We start from the raw sequence: 14,859 nt of genomic DNA on the forward strand, positions 1-14,859 counted from the left end.
GCATATACCACAGAATAATAAGCTGGAACAAGCTAAATCAGATGTCTTCCAAAGCCCAGAATAATAGGGAAATAATAGTTGTTCCAAGATGATCCAGGAACTTTATCCACATATTCAAGCAGGAAAAATTACCATTTTTCAATGCTTTAAGAAAGCAAGCAGAAAGTGAACTGATAATATTCACATATGGAAGTTACTTCAAACTCCAACTGATCTGTAGGCTGGGTTATTTAGTACTTGAAAAGCCAGCTATCCACTGAGGCATGAGATTTAAAGAAATCTATAAAACATGAACATTAGTGTGAGGAAGCTTTCGAAGACATCTTAAATCTCAGAAAGAAAGGCATGCTCAATCTGAAATGCAGCACCTGTGGCTTTTGCCATCTAAACTCAGATTATTCAGGCTCTAAGATAGTGATTTATTTGGATGTTATACATTTAAATGAAGGACATTTGGCATTCATTCTGTCCCCAAAGTGCTTCAAAGAGCTAACCGAACTGATTTTTGAGGGATTGCAAAGCAATGAAATTTTAATTTTATTCATCTTGGATGAAATTTTAATTTGAATAGAGGCCCTAAAACAGTATAATGAAATACTGGGGTTTTTTTTTTGTGCTGACATAAACAAAGTCTCATAACATTAAGTTTTTAATAGTACATACTAGTCTGGAAAAAGCTATTTGTAGGGTCTGCTCAGTTGCTTTCAACAGTGACTGAGTAAAAGAAAGGCTTAGTTAAATGTATATATCATGATGACACAAGGAGCATATCACCACTGAGAGATTGATAAAGCCATGGAAGCTCCTGTAAAGAGAAATATAGCATTTCATATGCTGTGTTCAGCACAAAGCAGATTTATCAGAAACAGGCAGTTGATTTAATCTAAGGTCAGCAGAGGATATTTTACAGTTTACAACATGGAGAAGACATTACGTGATCCAAATGCCTACATTCCACAGCTATAGTAGAAGTAGCATATACTACACAGGCAAAACCCAGTTCATATTAAGAGATGATTATACATTCCTAATATAAGCCAACAAATTTATCCTGTTTAGCAGTGCAGGGAACCGATATGAGCATAATTCTCGATGAAGGTCAAAGAGCAAAGGAAGACTCTGCACCTCTGTCTGCACGAGCATGGCAGGTGTTGGCTGTACCAGGGCCACCCAGCAGGAGCAGGACAGATGCTGGAATCACCATGTCTGGTAAGACCAAGCACAGCTGCCTGCAGAACATAGGAGAAACAGCAACAATCATGCCCTGAGAAGAGCTGCCAGATCCTGTTAAAAGGAGATGAAGAAATGTAATGTATTAATAATAGGTACGTGATTTCACCAAGTGGTAAAAACCTCACAGCCTCTGTTAGACCATGATCTTTGGCAACAGATCCAAGCCTGGGGAATATGTCAAACCACAAATCGTGTATCCATTTAACCTCTTGGTGAACTCACCAGTTTCAAGAGCCTGATCAGACTCTGAGGCAGGAGGCTGTGAATGCAGTAAAAGAAAGTGCTTTGCCTTCCCTCCTCGGCAAAGTGACCCCTGTGTGCTCATTAAATGTTATTCTGCAGGTAATTGCTGACTAAAATCACAGCAAGTCTGCACCCAGCCTTGCTGGTCAAGGAGGAGTTGCCTGCATTATGGGTCCTTGCTACTGAAAGTATTTAATGAGAAGGGACTCAGATTTTCTGAGACACCTACATAACTGAGAATGTTATTAATTGGCACAACAGAAATGGAAATGAGATGGTAATGGTTTACTTTTGAGGTAGAAAAGGGGATATGTGTTCCATGAACAGGATAACACATCAGTGCAGCTTCTATCACACTAATTTGTTAAACATGTTTTGCAGTGTTGGCAAAAAAGACACTTTTCCACCAGATGCCTGCATAAGGCATTTGTGAGGTTGCACCATTTTGACACAAAGCATGTATAACAATGTATTAGGTGTTCCTAATAAATTATACAAACGTGGTGTTTAATCAGTAGAATAAGCTGTCTTGAACATACTGTGTGATATGAAACCATGAACAGCTTACACAGAACATGTAAATTGTATTTTAGAGGCTAAAAGAGAGTGTTCGACTGATGAAGTATTTTGAAAATACCTTCCCCATGGCATTGGCAGCTATCATTTATCTCACTCTGACCAAGATGAAGATAATGTGCATATACAAGCAGTAACAACTTTTCTGCTGACTATAATATTCTTTATTGCTTTTTTCAATTTCAGCAATAGGCTATTAACTCATGGCTTGTTCAGCTTGTTCACAAAGCTACAATAACCTCTTTGTAACTTTGTGAGCTTTCACACAACTGGAAGGACAAATCTGGTGGGGAATAAGAGCTGAACAGGTTCAATTTTTCACTAGCTACTAACAGAAGACAAGAAAATGAAGAAGTGTTCTGTGTTACATATCCAGTGACTGTTCCTCCAAATCAATTTTTAAAAGTATAGCTCATTGAAGGGAAAACTAGGAGTGAGAAGTGACATGCTGAACAAGCAGTAAATGGTTAATGTTCCCCAGCTCTGAAGCCAGGAATAGGCACCACACAAGTCCTGTCCAGAAAAATGAATTAGCAGCACTAGCGGAAACTGACACAGGATGCTGATATCCATCCAGGGAGGGATTCAGGAGAGAAGGAACAATAAAAGACAGGCATTGAGGAGACATCTGCAGGGGCTGGAGAACAATTTCCAGAGAATGACTGTCTTTTAATACACAGAGGTTTAACTGTTATTGGTCCCTGTTACAGATCATTACTATGAGAAACAATAGGAGCCATTTGTATTCCCTTCTCCCTGCAGGACATGTCTGAGGGACAATAAACTGCTTTCCTCCTCCAGTGTCAGCGTGTTACTGGCAGCACTGGCTATAATTGAATAATCTTTATTCAAATGATAGCTAAATTTAGCAGATATTAGCATGAAGTCTCTAGAGGGGTGAAAACTGGAGAAGAAAGCTTTAAACAAATTGACTAAAGTAACCCTGAATAATATATGCAATTTATGGCAGAGTCAACCTCTTGGCCTGATGAGTCTAGCACAGTTAAATCTGGATTTTGGGGCCTTGCTGAGACAAAACATGACACCATCCCCTTTCCTCCTGGCCTGTGATGACCCCTGAGATGGCAGGACCCTTTGTGTTGTCCACAAAATCAGATTCATTACCCGGTGTGCAACCAGCCAATAATTACACACTTAGGAGAGACTTGATTCTGTATTTCAGAGTTGTGTGATCCCAGGTGACATTCCCCAAACCAAGCACACCCACCAGACTTTCCACACCATCATTTATATGCAGAACTTCAGGGTTTGTAACTTTCCAATTACAGCCCCTGTGTTGTGATAAGTTAGCAGAAGTAATTACATAACCCAAATTAATTTCTGTGCAGGCTCAGGGGAAGGGCCTTCACCTGGCATGGGGTCTGTTTGACCTTTCGGCATGATATTTAGTATAACAGAGGACATAGCTTGACCTTGAGTATTTTGCCAAGTTAGCAATATATACATAGGCATACATCAACATCTTGATTTACTACATCCTTAAAAATTGTTAGTTCCAGGATATCCTTGAGTATGGGACACTAACTGCTATCAGATCTACTGATACAGAACATCCTGACTTACTACATCCTTAAAGTTTGTTAGTTCCTGGATGTCCTTGACTAAGGGATGCTGCCAGCTGCCTGTTACACCAATAGTTTTTTTCTTGCTGATTAGCATTGAAAGTATTCAAAGATCTTGCATCAACGAACTTCCTGACTTAAGATGATCTGGATATTCACATAACTTAGCCCCAGTCCCCGCCAAGTCAGGGTCACCTAGAGGAGATGATTCAGGAACATATTCAGATGACTTTGAATGTCTCCCGAGACGGAGTCTCCACAGCCTCCCTGTGCAGGCTTCCAGTGCTCTGCTGCCCTAACCGTGGAGAAGTTCTGCCTTGTTTTGAGGTGAAAATTCCTATGTTTTAGCTTGTGAAAAACGCCAATCACTTGTTTTTAAAATTTTAAAAGTTTAACAGTAATAAAATGGTTATAAAAATAGTAATATAATTAGAGTAATAATTTGGACAATTTGAATTAGGACAATATGAGACATTAGAGACAAAGAGTTACCGATATCCAGGTACCTTTTTCTGGGCAGCACGAGCCCGAAAAAGGACACCCGTTAATAAAGGATTAACCCTTAAAAGCAATAGCCTGTTGCATATTCATACACCTCATACATGATGCATAAATTCCATTCAAATACAGGATTCTATCTGGTCTGTGTCAACTTCTTCCTCCGAATCCTAACAGCGCCTTCGAGGTGAGAAGTTTGTTTCTTCTGATAAGAGGGCAATAAATTCTCTTTCTCTGAAAGATTTAGGTGTCCTGTGGCTGCTATCTGGCGCGAGTGCCTCATTCCTTTCTTAAAAACATCTCCCACTTACATAGTTCTTATTTTAACTACAAAATTACCTTTTAACTACAAGACTACATTTATCATATTATTAAAATGTTAATATAGCACTACTAATCAAGACATCAAAACACATATGGTAAATATCCGCGTAGAGCCATATAATATGCACTTTTCACAAGCCGATGCCCTGCAGTGTCCCGCGGCCAGGCCCCCCTCGCTGCCGGCCCCGGCAGGATCCCGTCCGTCCCCTCGCTGCCCGCCCCGGCAGGATCCCGTCCGTCCCCTCGCTGCCGGCCCGGTCCCGCCCAGCCGGCGCTGCCGCCCCTCAGGGCGGGGTGCGCGTGCCCGCCCTCCGGGCCGCGCGGGGCGCTGTGGGCCGGGCGGGAGCGCGCGCGCGCGGCCATGTCGGCCTCGCTGCTGCGGCGCGGCCTGGAGCTGCTGGAGCCGCCGGGTGAGCCCGCGGGCCGGGGCGGGCGGAGGGGGCTCCCCGGTACGGCTGCACTGACTCCGTCCCTCTTCCCGTTGCAGGCCGGGCGAAGGCGCCGCCGGGACTCCAACGAAGCCGGGCCGGCACCAGGGCGGCGGGCGCGGCGAGGCGGAGGAAGAGGGCCCCGGAGCCCGGCAGGAACAAGGCCACGGTCAAAGGCAGAGTCGTGAAGTCGGCGATAGGTGAGTCCCGATCCCTCCTCAGCCCTTGCACCGGGCACCTTTGCGGTGTCCCGTAGCCACGCTGCCCGTTGCTGTATCCATCCCATGCCGTCCCATTCTTCTGCGTGCCCTCTTGGTGTCGCCCTTTTTTGTTTCGCTCACTTTAAACAGCCTGGTTTGTGGGCGCACCCCTATCCCTGAGCTGTAGCGGTGTCTTTCTCCCGGGACTTTGCTGATCCTTCTCTGTCTCTCCTTGCGAGCTGCCTGGATGAGCAGCTGATGCATTTTGTCACTTTCTACTTTGCTCTAGAGGAGTACCATAAGAAGAAACCTGTGAATCACTTGAGAGAAAACCTACAGTACATGTTAAAGGGACGACGTGTTGCAGACAAAGCTGTCACAGAACAAGTAAGATTGTAATTTTTTTGGGGATAGGGGGGTCTGTTTCCACTGAGGAACACAGTTGAATGGGACTCATCCCTGGATCTTCCAGATTCATACCTTACACGAGAGAGTCAGGTTAAGTTTCTGTCCACAGATGGCCTTGAGGAATTTCTGTGTGCACTGGCAAAATAACTTGTAAGATTTAAACTGATGTTGAAATGTTGCCCCCTATGATGTTTTCTGACACTAGTGAAAATCATAGAATGGTTTGGGTGGGAAGGGACCTTAAAAGATCATCCAGTTCATCATTCACCCTGCCATGGGCAGGAATGCCACCTGCTACATCAGGTTCCTCAAAATATCCTGACAGTTGTTGGCTTTTCTTAATTACCAAAAATATTTCATAGTTTCAGCTGGCAGAGGTGCCCTGTTTAGACCTTCTCATTACTGTTGATCAAACTGGCCTTCTCCGTAGCTGGAGACTGATTAACGAGGAAGCAGATGTGCTGCTGGCTCATCTAATAGGAATTACTCAGCTTCCTAAATGTTGTTTCTCATAACTTGAGAATTTCTTGAATGGTCTTCCCCAAAAGTCTCATGCCAGGATTTGAAGAGAATAATAGATGACAGTGCTAGAATCTTGGGCTGTTTTTGGGAGATACAGACTGTTAACTTACATAAACAATGAAAGTGGTTTAGGCCACTGTTTCTCAGGCTGGAGATTGTTACAGGAGGTGTCAGTGTATTAGAAAATGCTGAGGGAATTCCACCTACTTGTTGGTTTTTTGGTTTGTGTCCTGGGGAGAGGGGATAGAAAAGAAGGTAATAGTTTCAGAAAGTTCTGAATTGAAGTCCATGTTCTTATCTCTGTGGCAATTACTAGAAAATAGTTTTCATATTTGACTCGAAATAACAAGTTGGTATCTGCTGTTGTCCCAGTGACCTGCTTTGGTTAACATCAGTGGTTTGCCTCTCACTTTTCTTTGGAGGCACTCTGGAAAATAGCAGAGTTCTTGTAGAACAGCAGGGGTGCTGCAGGTGAGCTTGAAAATCCCTGTTTTGTGGTTTGGTGTGGATAACAATGGCTGTTGTTTTTTCCATTTCTGTATTGTCTGAAGGTTCTTGCTCAGAACAGAGGCAGGAAGTCCAAAGATCAGCCTCCAGAGAAGACAGAAAAGAAGAAGCCCGAAGGCACTGTGTTTACTGAGGAAGATTTCCGTAAATTTGAGAGGGAATACTTTGGGATCCCATAAACATCATGACAGGGATTCTTGCAGTCTTTCTGCAGCTTCTCCAGTGTGGCTCTCAGGCCTGGGCGTTTCCTTGGCGTGTTTGAGATGGCACACGGGGGATGTGCCTCTGTGTGGGACTTGCAGAGCAGCTCTGCCTGGATGCAGAGCTTGTTGCTGGCCAGCTAAACCACAGAGGTGCTCTTGACTCTGAGGTGTGTTCTCCTTGTAATTACCTTCCTGCAGCCACCACGTCTTGCATACTTGATGTAGAAGGGTAGACCAAGCCAAATAAAAATCTTTTTCCCCTTCCTCAGGTTATGAGGCTCCTGCTACCTGTGTTATTTGGCAGGGAGTGTTGAAAGTACTGTATCTGAATGGAGAAATGTTTTCAACTAGCATTAAGAAAGGAAGGATGCTTTGAAAGACTGTTAAACTTGAGTAACCCTGCAGTTTGGGTTCTGATTACAGCCCTTGTCAGGTCTGTCAGTCATTGCAAAAACTTTTTATATGTTGTTTGATTAAATAATTGTTGCAGACACTGTCTCTCTTTGCCTTTGTAGTAGTGATTATTATGACAGGTGATGAAGATGAGCCATGTCATTTCTATGATCCAGGCATTCCTCTCTCTAGGATGACTCAGTTGTGGGAATGGCCTCTCCAATTCATGTTAACACATGTATTAAATCATCTCTCTGACATGCTTAGGCCTTCAAAGAGTGCAGTTGGAATGGAGATGACTCCTCCATTTTGGCTACTCACAATCTTCCCTTTCTCCACGGAGGAGCTCTCACATGGAGTAAGTGTCCTTTCAGTGTTTCTAGCTGAGTGTCCCAGCAAGATGTAGCCATGCCATCGGGGCACCACTGCTGAGTGTTGCCAGGGCCTGTAGCCAGGAGGGCTTGTGACCCAGATGTTAGTCCTGGCATCAGATTAAAATCTGAGCATGACCTGTGGTGCTGGGTTGAAGGGAAGTTGTTTTCTCTCAGACTCCCACTAAGCTCCCAGCTGTAACAAACAGAAGGCCCTGCAGGTGGGAGTGTTGTTCCAGAAACTTCCTTACTAAACCACTCTAAATGTGCTGCTTGGGTGGCTCTGCCACTACCTTATCCTGCCCCTTACCTAAAAAGATGGAAAATGCGTTCCCTATTTTTCCTTTGGAGAAAGAAAAAAAACAGGTAAGGAGGAGGACTAGTGCCAAGCTTTGGTTAAGCTCAGGAGCTGATTACAAGGGGCCTGTCAGACCTGAGCAGCAGCCACTTGATGCCAGCACAGGCAGGAATTCACTTATCCTTTCCCTGCCCTCTGATTATAGTTCCCGGTGCTGTCATTTTAACTCTGTGCCTCCTCTGTTGAGGTCTTTTCCTGTTGTGTGCATAGGAGGAAAGGTCACTTGGATATATGAGTTCCAGACAGGGGAAATAAATAGTGAATGTACTGGAAACTGGGTAATAGCACGTGGGAGGGGATTTTTCTTGTAATAGGATCAGATTCAACAATCTGCAGCCAGAAGTGGTAAGTATAGAACAGTTCAAAGAACAGTTCCTTTTTTTAGTTTGTTCTTACTTCCAAAATTTAAAAAATGTGGGGAAAAAAGCTTCTTAAAAGAATGGAAGCACTATTGTTTGAAAAAATAGTTGACCAAAATATGTATTCAGCACGTCTCCCTAAAACTTCTGCACTGTGTGCCTGCTGCAGTGCATGTGAGCGGGCCTAACACAAGCAGCTCTGTGTGGAGCTGTCATGAGGGTAATTTACTATGTGAAAAAGCTGGCTGTGCCACAACTTGACTGAAGGAAGTAGATTTCTGAGCTGTTACTTTGTTTTAAGCTTTCATCTTCAGTATTTGGCATTTCCTATGACCCTACAGAAGTCCTTCATGACCTCTCCTGCTCCTCCTCTACCCGTTCCTCCTACGCACTCTTGTTTCTGCGGTTGTTCAGCTCCTGGGCCCTTCTCCTGCAGGCTGAGGGAAGCAAAGCCATCCTTCCTTGCCCCAGAAAAGGGCAGGAGGGTAATGCGGTTCAGTCTCTTTGTGCAAAACCCAGCCTGTTTGTTTGCAAATGTAAGCAACAGGAAAGCTCTTCTTTCAAAGCTAATGAGGAACTTTAAAGTGGGGCCCGGAGCAGTTTTCCATGGGGATAATAACACCCAGATCAGTGGAGTTTCAAAATTGGGTGGCAGCTCTTATTACTGGCTGGTAAGACCATTAAGGCCAACACAAGTAATCAACATACTTCTTGAGGCATTATGTTGCCAAGGAAAGTAAAGCTACCTGACAGACTGAATTTTGCCATTTGAAACTAAACTTGATTGTAGAGTCAACAGTATCCTTAAATAAATTAAACTTTATTTTGTGGGAAGAAGAAAAAGAAGCAGAAGTGAATGGTGGCTGATAGAGATACCATCTGCAAGGGCAAACATCTGATATGTTGCAGCCTTGACTTTCCCCCTCTCTGGTAGGGTATGAGCTCCTAGGAAAGAAGAGCAATGCCACCTGAACTCTGGGTAGGTAAGGACAGGGGCTGCCCTTTGAGGGGAATGTCCTCAAGGAGAGGGAAGAACGGGTACCAGCCTCTTCACGTTAAGCTGAATCCAGGCACCTTCTCACACTCCCAGCTGTCTGTCTAGCCATGCCCAGAGGATGCCAGCTGTGCTGGGACCCCAGGAGGCGGCTACCTTGGAGCAATCCCTGTAAGTGTTTGAGGCCAGGCAGAATAGGGGCTTCAAGCAAGCTGCTCTAGAGGAAGGTGTCCCTGGCAGGGGGGTTGGAATGGGGTGATCTCTAAGGTCCCTTCCAACCCAAACCATTCTATGATTCTGTAATCTTTGCTCTTTGCAGCCAGACTTCTGCCTGATGGAAGAGACAAGGGGTTAGGGAAGCAGCAGCTGCCGTGGCTGCTTTTCCCAGCTGGCCTCCAAACTGTTTCCCATGCTGGAAGCTGAGGGCTGCAGGCCACAGCAACCTTTGGACCTGCTGGACAGCATTTCTGTCCCACGCATCTGCAAGCGGCAGCGCGGGGACGTGTCCTGCTGCTGCCGGGCCCACGCCGCGTGCTCGCTGAGCTCATCAGGCTGCTGGCTCCCTTCCCAGCTCTGCGACACCAGCTGAGCATCCTGCAGCACAAAATAGAGGCAGCTGAGCTAGGGAGTGCTGAGGCTGCCATCTTACAGGGCATCTCCACCCACACGCAGCAGGGAGTCAGAATGGGCAGCAGTAGCACCAGCTTTGCCATGAATGCCAATAAAAGCTCTGGAGTGTTATTAGTGTGGTAGAACCTTTCCAAGGAAACTGTTTAGAATAGTTCCCAGATGCTCAGGCTTGAGCTAGCTTAGTGTGAATAAGATTCATCAAGCCTCTTAATGGCCTATTGCTCCCTTGTTATGTGAATGGAAAGCAAAAAAAAGGAAATTTGTTCCAGTGGGTACAAACTAATGTAAGCCCATACAGCCTCTGCTGTATCAGCATGTCTCCACTTCCTTGCCACAGAAAGCAACAACAGCTACTACCAGCACTATGTGTGTGTCAGAGAGGGCAGGACTGCAAATGTAAACCAAGAAAACATGTTTGTTCAGGACACTAACTTCTTGCCTCTGAAATGACATAGCAGTAACAAACCAGGCTGCCAATGAACTTGCTCAGGCAAATGAGATTGAAAAAGCTATAGGGGAAAATCAAAGTGTAGGGGCAGAGTCCTAAAAACTTTAGCCGATCTTACCCTCTGGCATTTTTTTCCATGACTACCTTACATTTCATTCTTGCTGATGACCAACACAGCACGAGCACCTACAGCACTTACAGGCTCCTGAACGCTTCAGGAAGGGGATTGTTTAATGTAAAAAAGAGTACACAGCAGCAGAGCCCTGAATAATTCAGAAAAGTTACAGTGAAAGGAAGTTCCTCATTTTGAGACATAAAGACCCTTCAATTCAAGTCAAAATGAGGAGTGGGAAAGAAGGCAGACTGCCTACTGTCTGCTTACAGCTGAAAATGTGCAACTCCAGCCAAGGCAGGCTGAAGGGTTGGTAGGTTGGAGAGGGATTAAAGGTTTGCATGTCTATCTGTAGTTATGTTAAATAGGATTAACAGAGCCAGCCACTAACTGGTGGGGGTGGGGGACACAAAAAGCATGAAGGTTGCTCTGCAGCTAGAGGGTTACACACACCTTTTTCTGAAGAATAAGCTGTTGGCAGGGCTAAGCAGTAACATAACCAAGCTGGTCTGTCCTGAGCTGCAGTGTTTGCACACCAGCAAGATCATTTATCTCCTTTAATGGGAGGCAAAGACCAGGGCTCGTTCTCCACCTGCCTGCACACTGCAATGGAGATCCAGAGGAGTTTCATGACTAGGAGATTCTCTGCCCTATATAAATGAAGCTGATACATCTGCTGTGCCTGGAACTCGCTCCTGCTATTCCTTAAAAGGGTGTGTGCCTGCAAAAGAGAGGAAGAGAGCAGCTGAAGGAGAAGTGAGAGGCCATCACTTGGAGAGCATGCACCTCTGTAATAGGGAAACTGGAGCTTGTGGGCGCAGCCAGCTTCCTTCATCCAGTGACTTCATTCACTTCTGACACTGCATGAGTGCACTGAAAATAATGCAAAGACTGCATAGCTGGGATACCTGAGCAGCCAAAATAGTATTGCCTAGGTCAGGGGACTGAATTCCTCTGTTAATTCACAGGGCCTGAAGCATTTCAATGAGAAAGTCAGCAAAGGTGAGCACTTCTGGCCCAGCAAGGTATGCTCATGTTAAGAACCCAAGATGGCCTTTGCACTGGAAATTAAGTGTTTATGTGCAGCATTGCATGGGAAGGCTGTGAATACAGCAGGACAGAGGAAAGTAGGATATCCCAGAAGCTACATGGACCATACTGAGAAAAAATTAGTATGCACAAAATGGAAATTATGCCTGTAAGAAGGACAATAGAGATCCTGTTTGGTTTTTTTTTTTTTTTTTGGGTTTGTTTGTTTTTTCTTTTCCTGAAGCCCTATCCAAGTCTATGGGAAGATAAAAAAACTGGTATTCTTCTCGCCAGAAATGTATAGATTTCCCAACTCCCAAAAAAGGCTATGAATGGACTATCACTGTGTGAAACTGCATCAGAATAAGCCACATTTTCTTTCTATAGTCCAGCTTGGGAGCACTGGAGGAGTATTAATCTCCCAAAGGACAGCCTGTCCTTGCAGCTATTTCTGGGCTTTCTGCCAGGGCAAAAGCTATTTGAAAGATTTTATCATCATTCTTTCTTCATTCTCCAACACTGCAGCTGTGGATTTATTTTTGTAAGCTTGCTGCAAAGGTGCATCTGATTCTCCACACACGCATGTGAAGAAGTTATCTGCAGTGATGGTTTCCCCTGCTCCTTTTGAAAGAGAAGAGCATGCACCTGGGGGTCTCTAAAGGCAGGGTGAAGAGGAAGGTAGTTATAAATATTCTGATAACAGCAGAAACAAGCTTGTGAGAAGGGGTTTTGTGAGCAGTGAACTGTAAGAGGTTGGTTGGTTATGTGGGAGAATATTGGACTCCTGTTTACCACGAAGCACAAAGTTGGCTGAGGGATTGGAGCCTGAGGGTCACACTCTGTGTGTGTGAAGTCTACCTCACTGCCCTTAATTCAGAGGAAAAATAACTGAGACAGAAATCCCATCAGCTGTGCCAACTTCAGATTCAAACAGCTTTTATATAACTCAGATTGGGGGAATTCTGCTGTTTCCAAGGATGTTGCAGAGCAAGGCTCCTCCAGGGGTAGGTAAAGCCTGCATTTCATGCACTACAATCTAGTTCTGGACATGGTATCATGCTCTATCCAAGTTGCAAGGAATCAGTTGAAGCACATTTGTTCTGTGAGGCTGTGAGAAAAAGGAGAGAGCTCCTGCAGTTTGCAGAATATAAAATGAGTTACTAGGCAGGAGGCTATCAGATGTTTTACCCTTGTGGACTGGAGCTTGTGTCGGTGTCCTGGGTGTTCCTTGGCTCCTGCTGCAGGCTGGACAAGCTGCTGGGCTGCAGAGCCAAGTGGCGTGATGCTTGCTGTGCCTAACCGAAGCCTGGAGGAAAAGTCTAGATAAAAAATGCAGAGGAAGAGTCAGCCCTGATCTCCAGCCCTGTAAAATCTTAACTAAGTTACTAAGTATGGAAACACAGCGTCATTTCAGCAGGCGTTGCAGGCGATTGCCATATGGGCTGCCTCTGCTAAGCCACAAGCTCGGAGCCTTGGCTTGGCAAGCACTGACAGGGCTGACTGCTCTTTAAGGGCAGGCTTCTGACTCTCCTGCAAGGAGTTCTGTAAGGCACACACACAGCTGCAGAGAGCAAAGCAGCATGGATGCATCGTGCGTTCCTCCTTACCTGTTCCAGCTCTGATCTTCCTTCCCTGGAGTGAGTGCCATTTGGGAAATTGGGCCTGCCTACCCTCTGCTGGGCTGTAGAAACCAGAACCATGAACTTACTGGCCAGCCCATCCATTTGCAGAGCATGAATGCAGAGAAAAACTTGTTTTAGCCACAAGTGGCTCACAGAGAGTCCTGCCAGAGCTGCCAGGGTATTTATCCCCTCCCCACCCACAGACAGGGGTTGGGAGGGGATAAATGTGCTGCCAATTTTTTTCAAGCTTCAGGAGAACTGAGTAAGGGTAGCAGAACACAGGAGACGCTCCTCAGCCCTGGCTGCTGCCAGGTGTAAGCAGAAGTTGCTATGGCTCTAAGGGGAGAGGATGTAGTTGCCCTGTGGTGGGAAAGGGGGATCAGTATGAGGAGGAGAGGAGGGTGTGGTGTGAGTCTACCACCAGCTGGCAGACTCACAGCCACTTTTCTGTGGCTCAACGGAAACCAAGCACAATGACACCTCACGTGCAAATTTGACCAAAACCTTGGGGTTTTTCTGCCTCTAATTATCCCCATCCCCAGCCTAGCTGATGCAGCCCATTTGAAGGACACCTATTACATTGGTCTACCTCCTAAACCACAACAGAGTCCCTTGTCCCTGCTTGCAGTCTCCAGTTTGCAGTGCATCCCATTCATACAGCACCTGGTCACCAGTGCCCTTACCCAGGAGGTTTGAGACTACTCAAATTGTCCCATGATTCCAAGGGGAGAGCTTCAGTTATCCACCCCCTCCACAGTGTGGCACAAGCCCTAACTCCTGATGGGGACCCTTCCTGTAATGTAAATAGCACCCAGGCACAGCTGTAAGCACAGACAGGTGCCTCTGAGAGCCTGGCCCACCCAGCCCTCCACGGCAGCAACCAGCTCCTGCTGCCAGCACCATCCATCGGCTGGAGCAGCCTCGGCACACCAGGGCCCCCAGCGCACAGCTGTTATCCCACCTCACCCAAGGGCTTGGGAAAGGAGCAGGGATGAAATGCAGCCCTAACCTGAGGGCTTAAGGAGCTCTAATGTCAGAGACCACGACCCCCAGCAGGCTGCAACTGGAGAAACCATTCCCCAAGGTTCCCTTAAGATTTTCCCTCCCCACTCCAGCACAGCCTGGAGCCCTGATGTCACTGCACTGCATGTGTGTGCCAGCCAGGCTCAATGTCCAGCACCTGAGCCCAGCAGCTGAGGAAGCCACACTAGTGGTGTGTCCATATGCCAAAGGGATTAAGCAGTGTTAAATGGGGGTATCAGTGGCCAAAAAAAAATTGAGCATGCATGTAGTTTAAAAATGGCACATTCCAAATCCTTAACACCCAACACCCCCACACAAACACAGGTGCTCCAGCACATCAGGACCTTCCCTGCACAGCTGAAGCAGGACTAGAGCTGAGCTAGTTTTATGGACCAACTCGGCTATAGCCTCGGTTAAGTAAAGGCAAATTTATCTTTAAAAGGTTGACTCATCAGTGGCTGGCTGCAGCAGGCTTTCACACTGATACAGGAACATGACCCATCAGTAATCCCATCCACCTGGCCCAGGTCACACCAGTTTGACAGGGCCAGGCAACAGCTCCTGCTCTGGTTTGGGCACTATGGAGACCCGCAGGCACACGGGTGAACTGCAACGCAAGGGCAGTTAAGACTGGTGCTTGCTCTGGACTTGTCTCCTAGCAAGCTTTCTTAAACCAATGCTCACAACTTTGTTTTGTCCCTAGACTCCTTTCCTCTCTTCAGAGAAACACCCACATCTAAAAATAAGCACCTCCCACCACACGATATTACTGATCTTGTGTCTTCAATCGACTCT

At 45.9% G+C, this 14,859-nt stretch overlaps 1 protein-coding gene across 1 annotated transcript; it reads left to right on the plus strand.

Moving 5' to 3' along the window:
• Window positions 1-4,727: 4,727 nt before the first annotated feature.
• RPS19BP1 (ribosomal protein S19 binding protein 1) lies at window positions 4,728-7,223 on the plus strand. The gene is made up of 4 exons (XM_064732048.1): window positions 4,728-4,867; window positions 4,945-5,085; window positions 5,375-5,472; window positions 6,567-7,223. Exons 1-4 carry the CDS (start codon window positions 4,819-4,821, stop codon window positions 6,699-6,701), a joined length of 423 nt encoding a protein of 140 aa, XP_064588118.1. The 5' UTR covers window positions 4,728-4,818; the 3' UTR covers window positions 6,702-7,223.
• The last annotated feature ends 7,636 nt before the right edge of the window (window positions 7,224-14,859 follow it).

Source organism: Zonotrichia leucophrys, chromosome 1A (assembly GCF_028769735.1).
Source record: "Zonotrichia leucophrys gambelii isolate GWCS_2022_RI chromosome 1A, RI_Zleu_2.0, whole genome shotgun sequence".
In the NCBI taxonomy this organism is placed as follows: Eukaryota; Metazoa; Chordata; class Aves; order Passeriformes; family Passerellidae; genus Zonotrichia; species Zonotrichia leucophrys.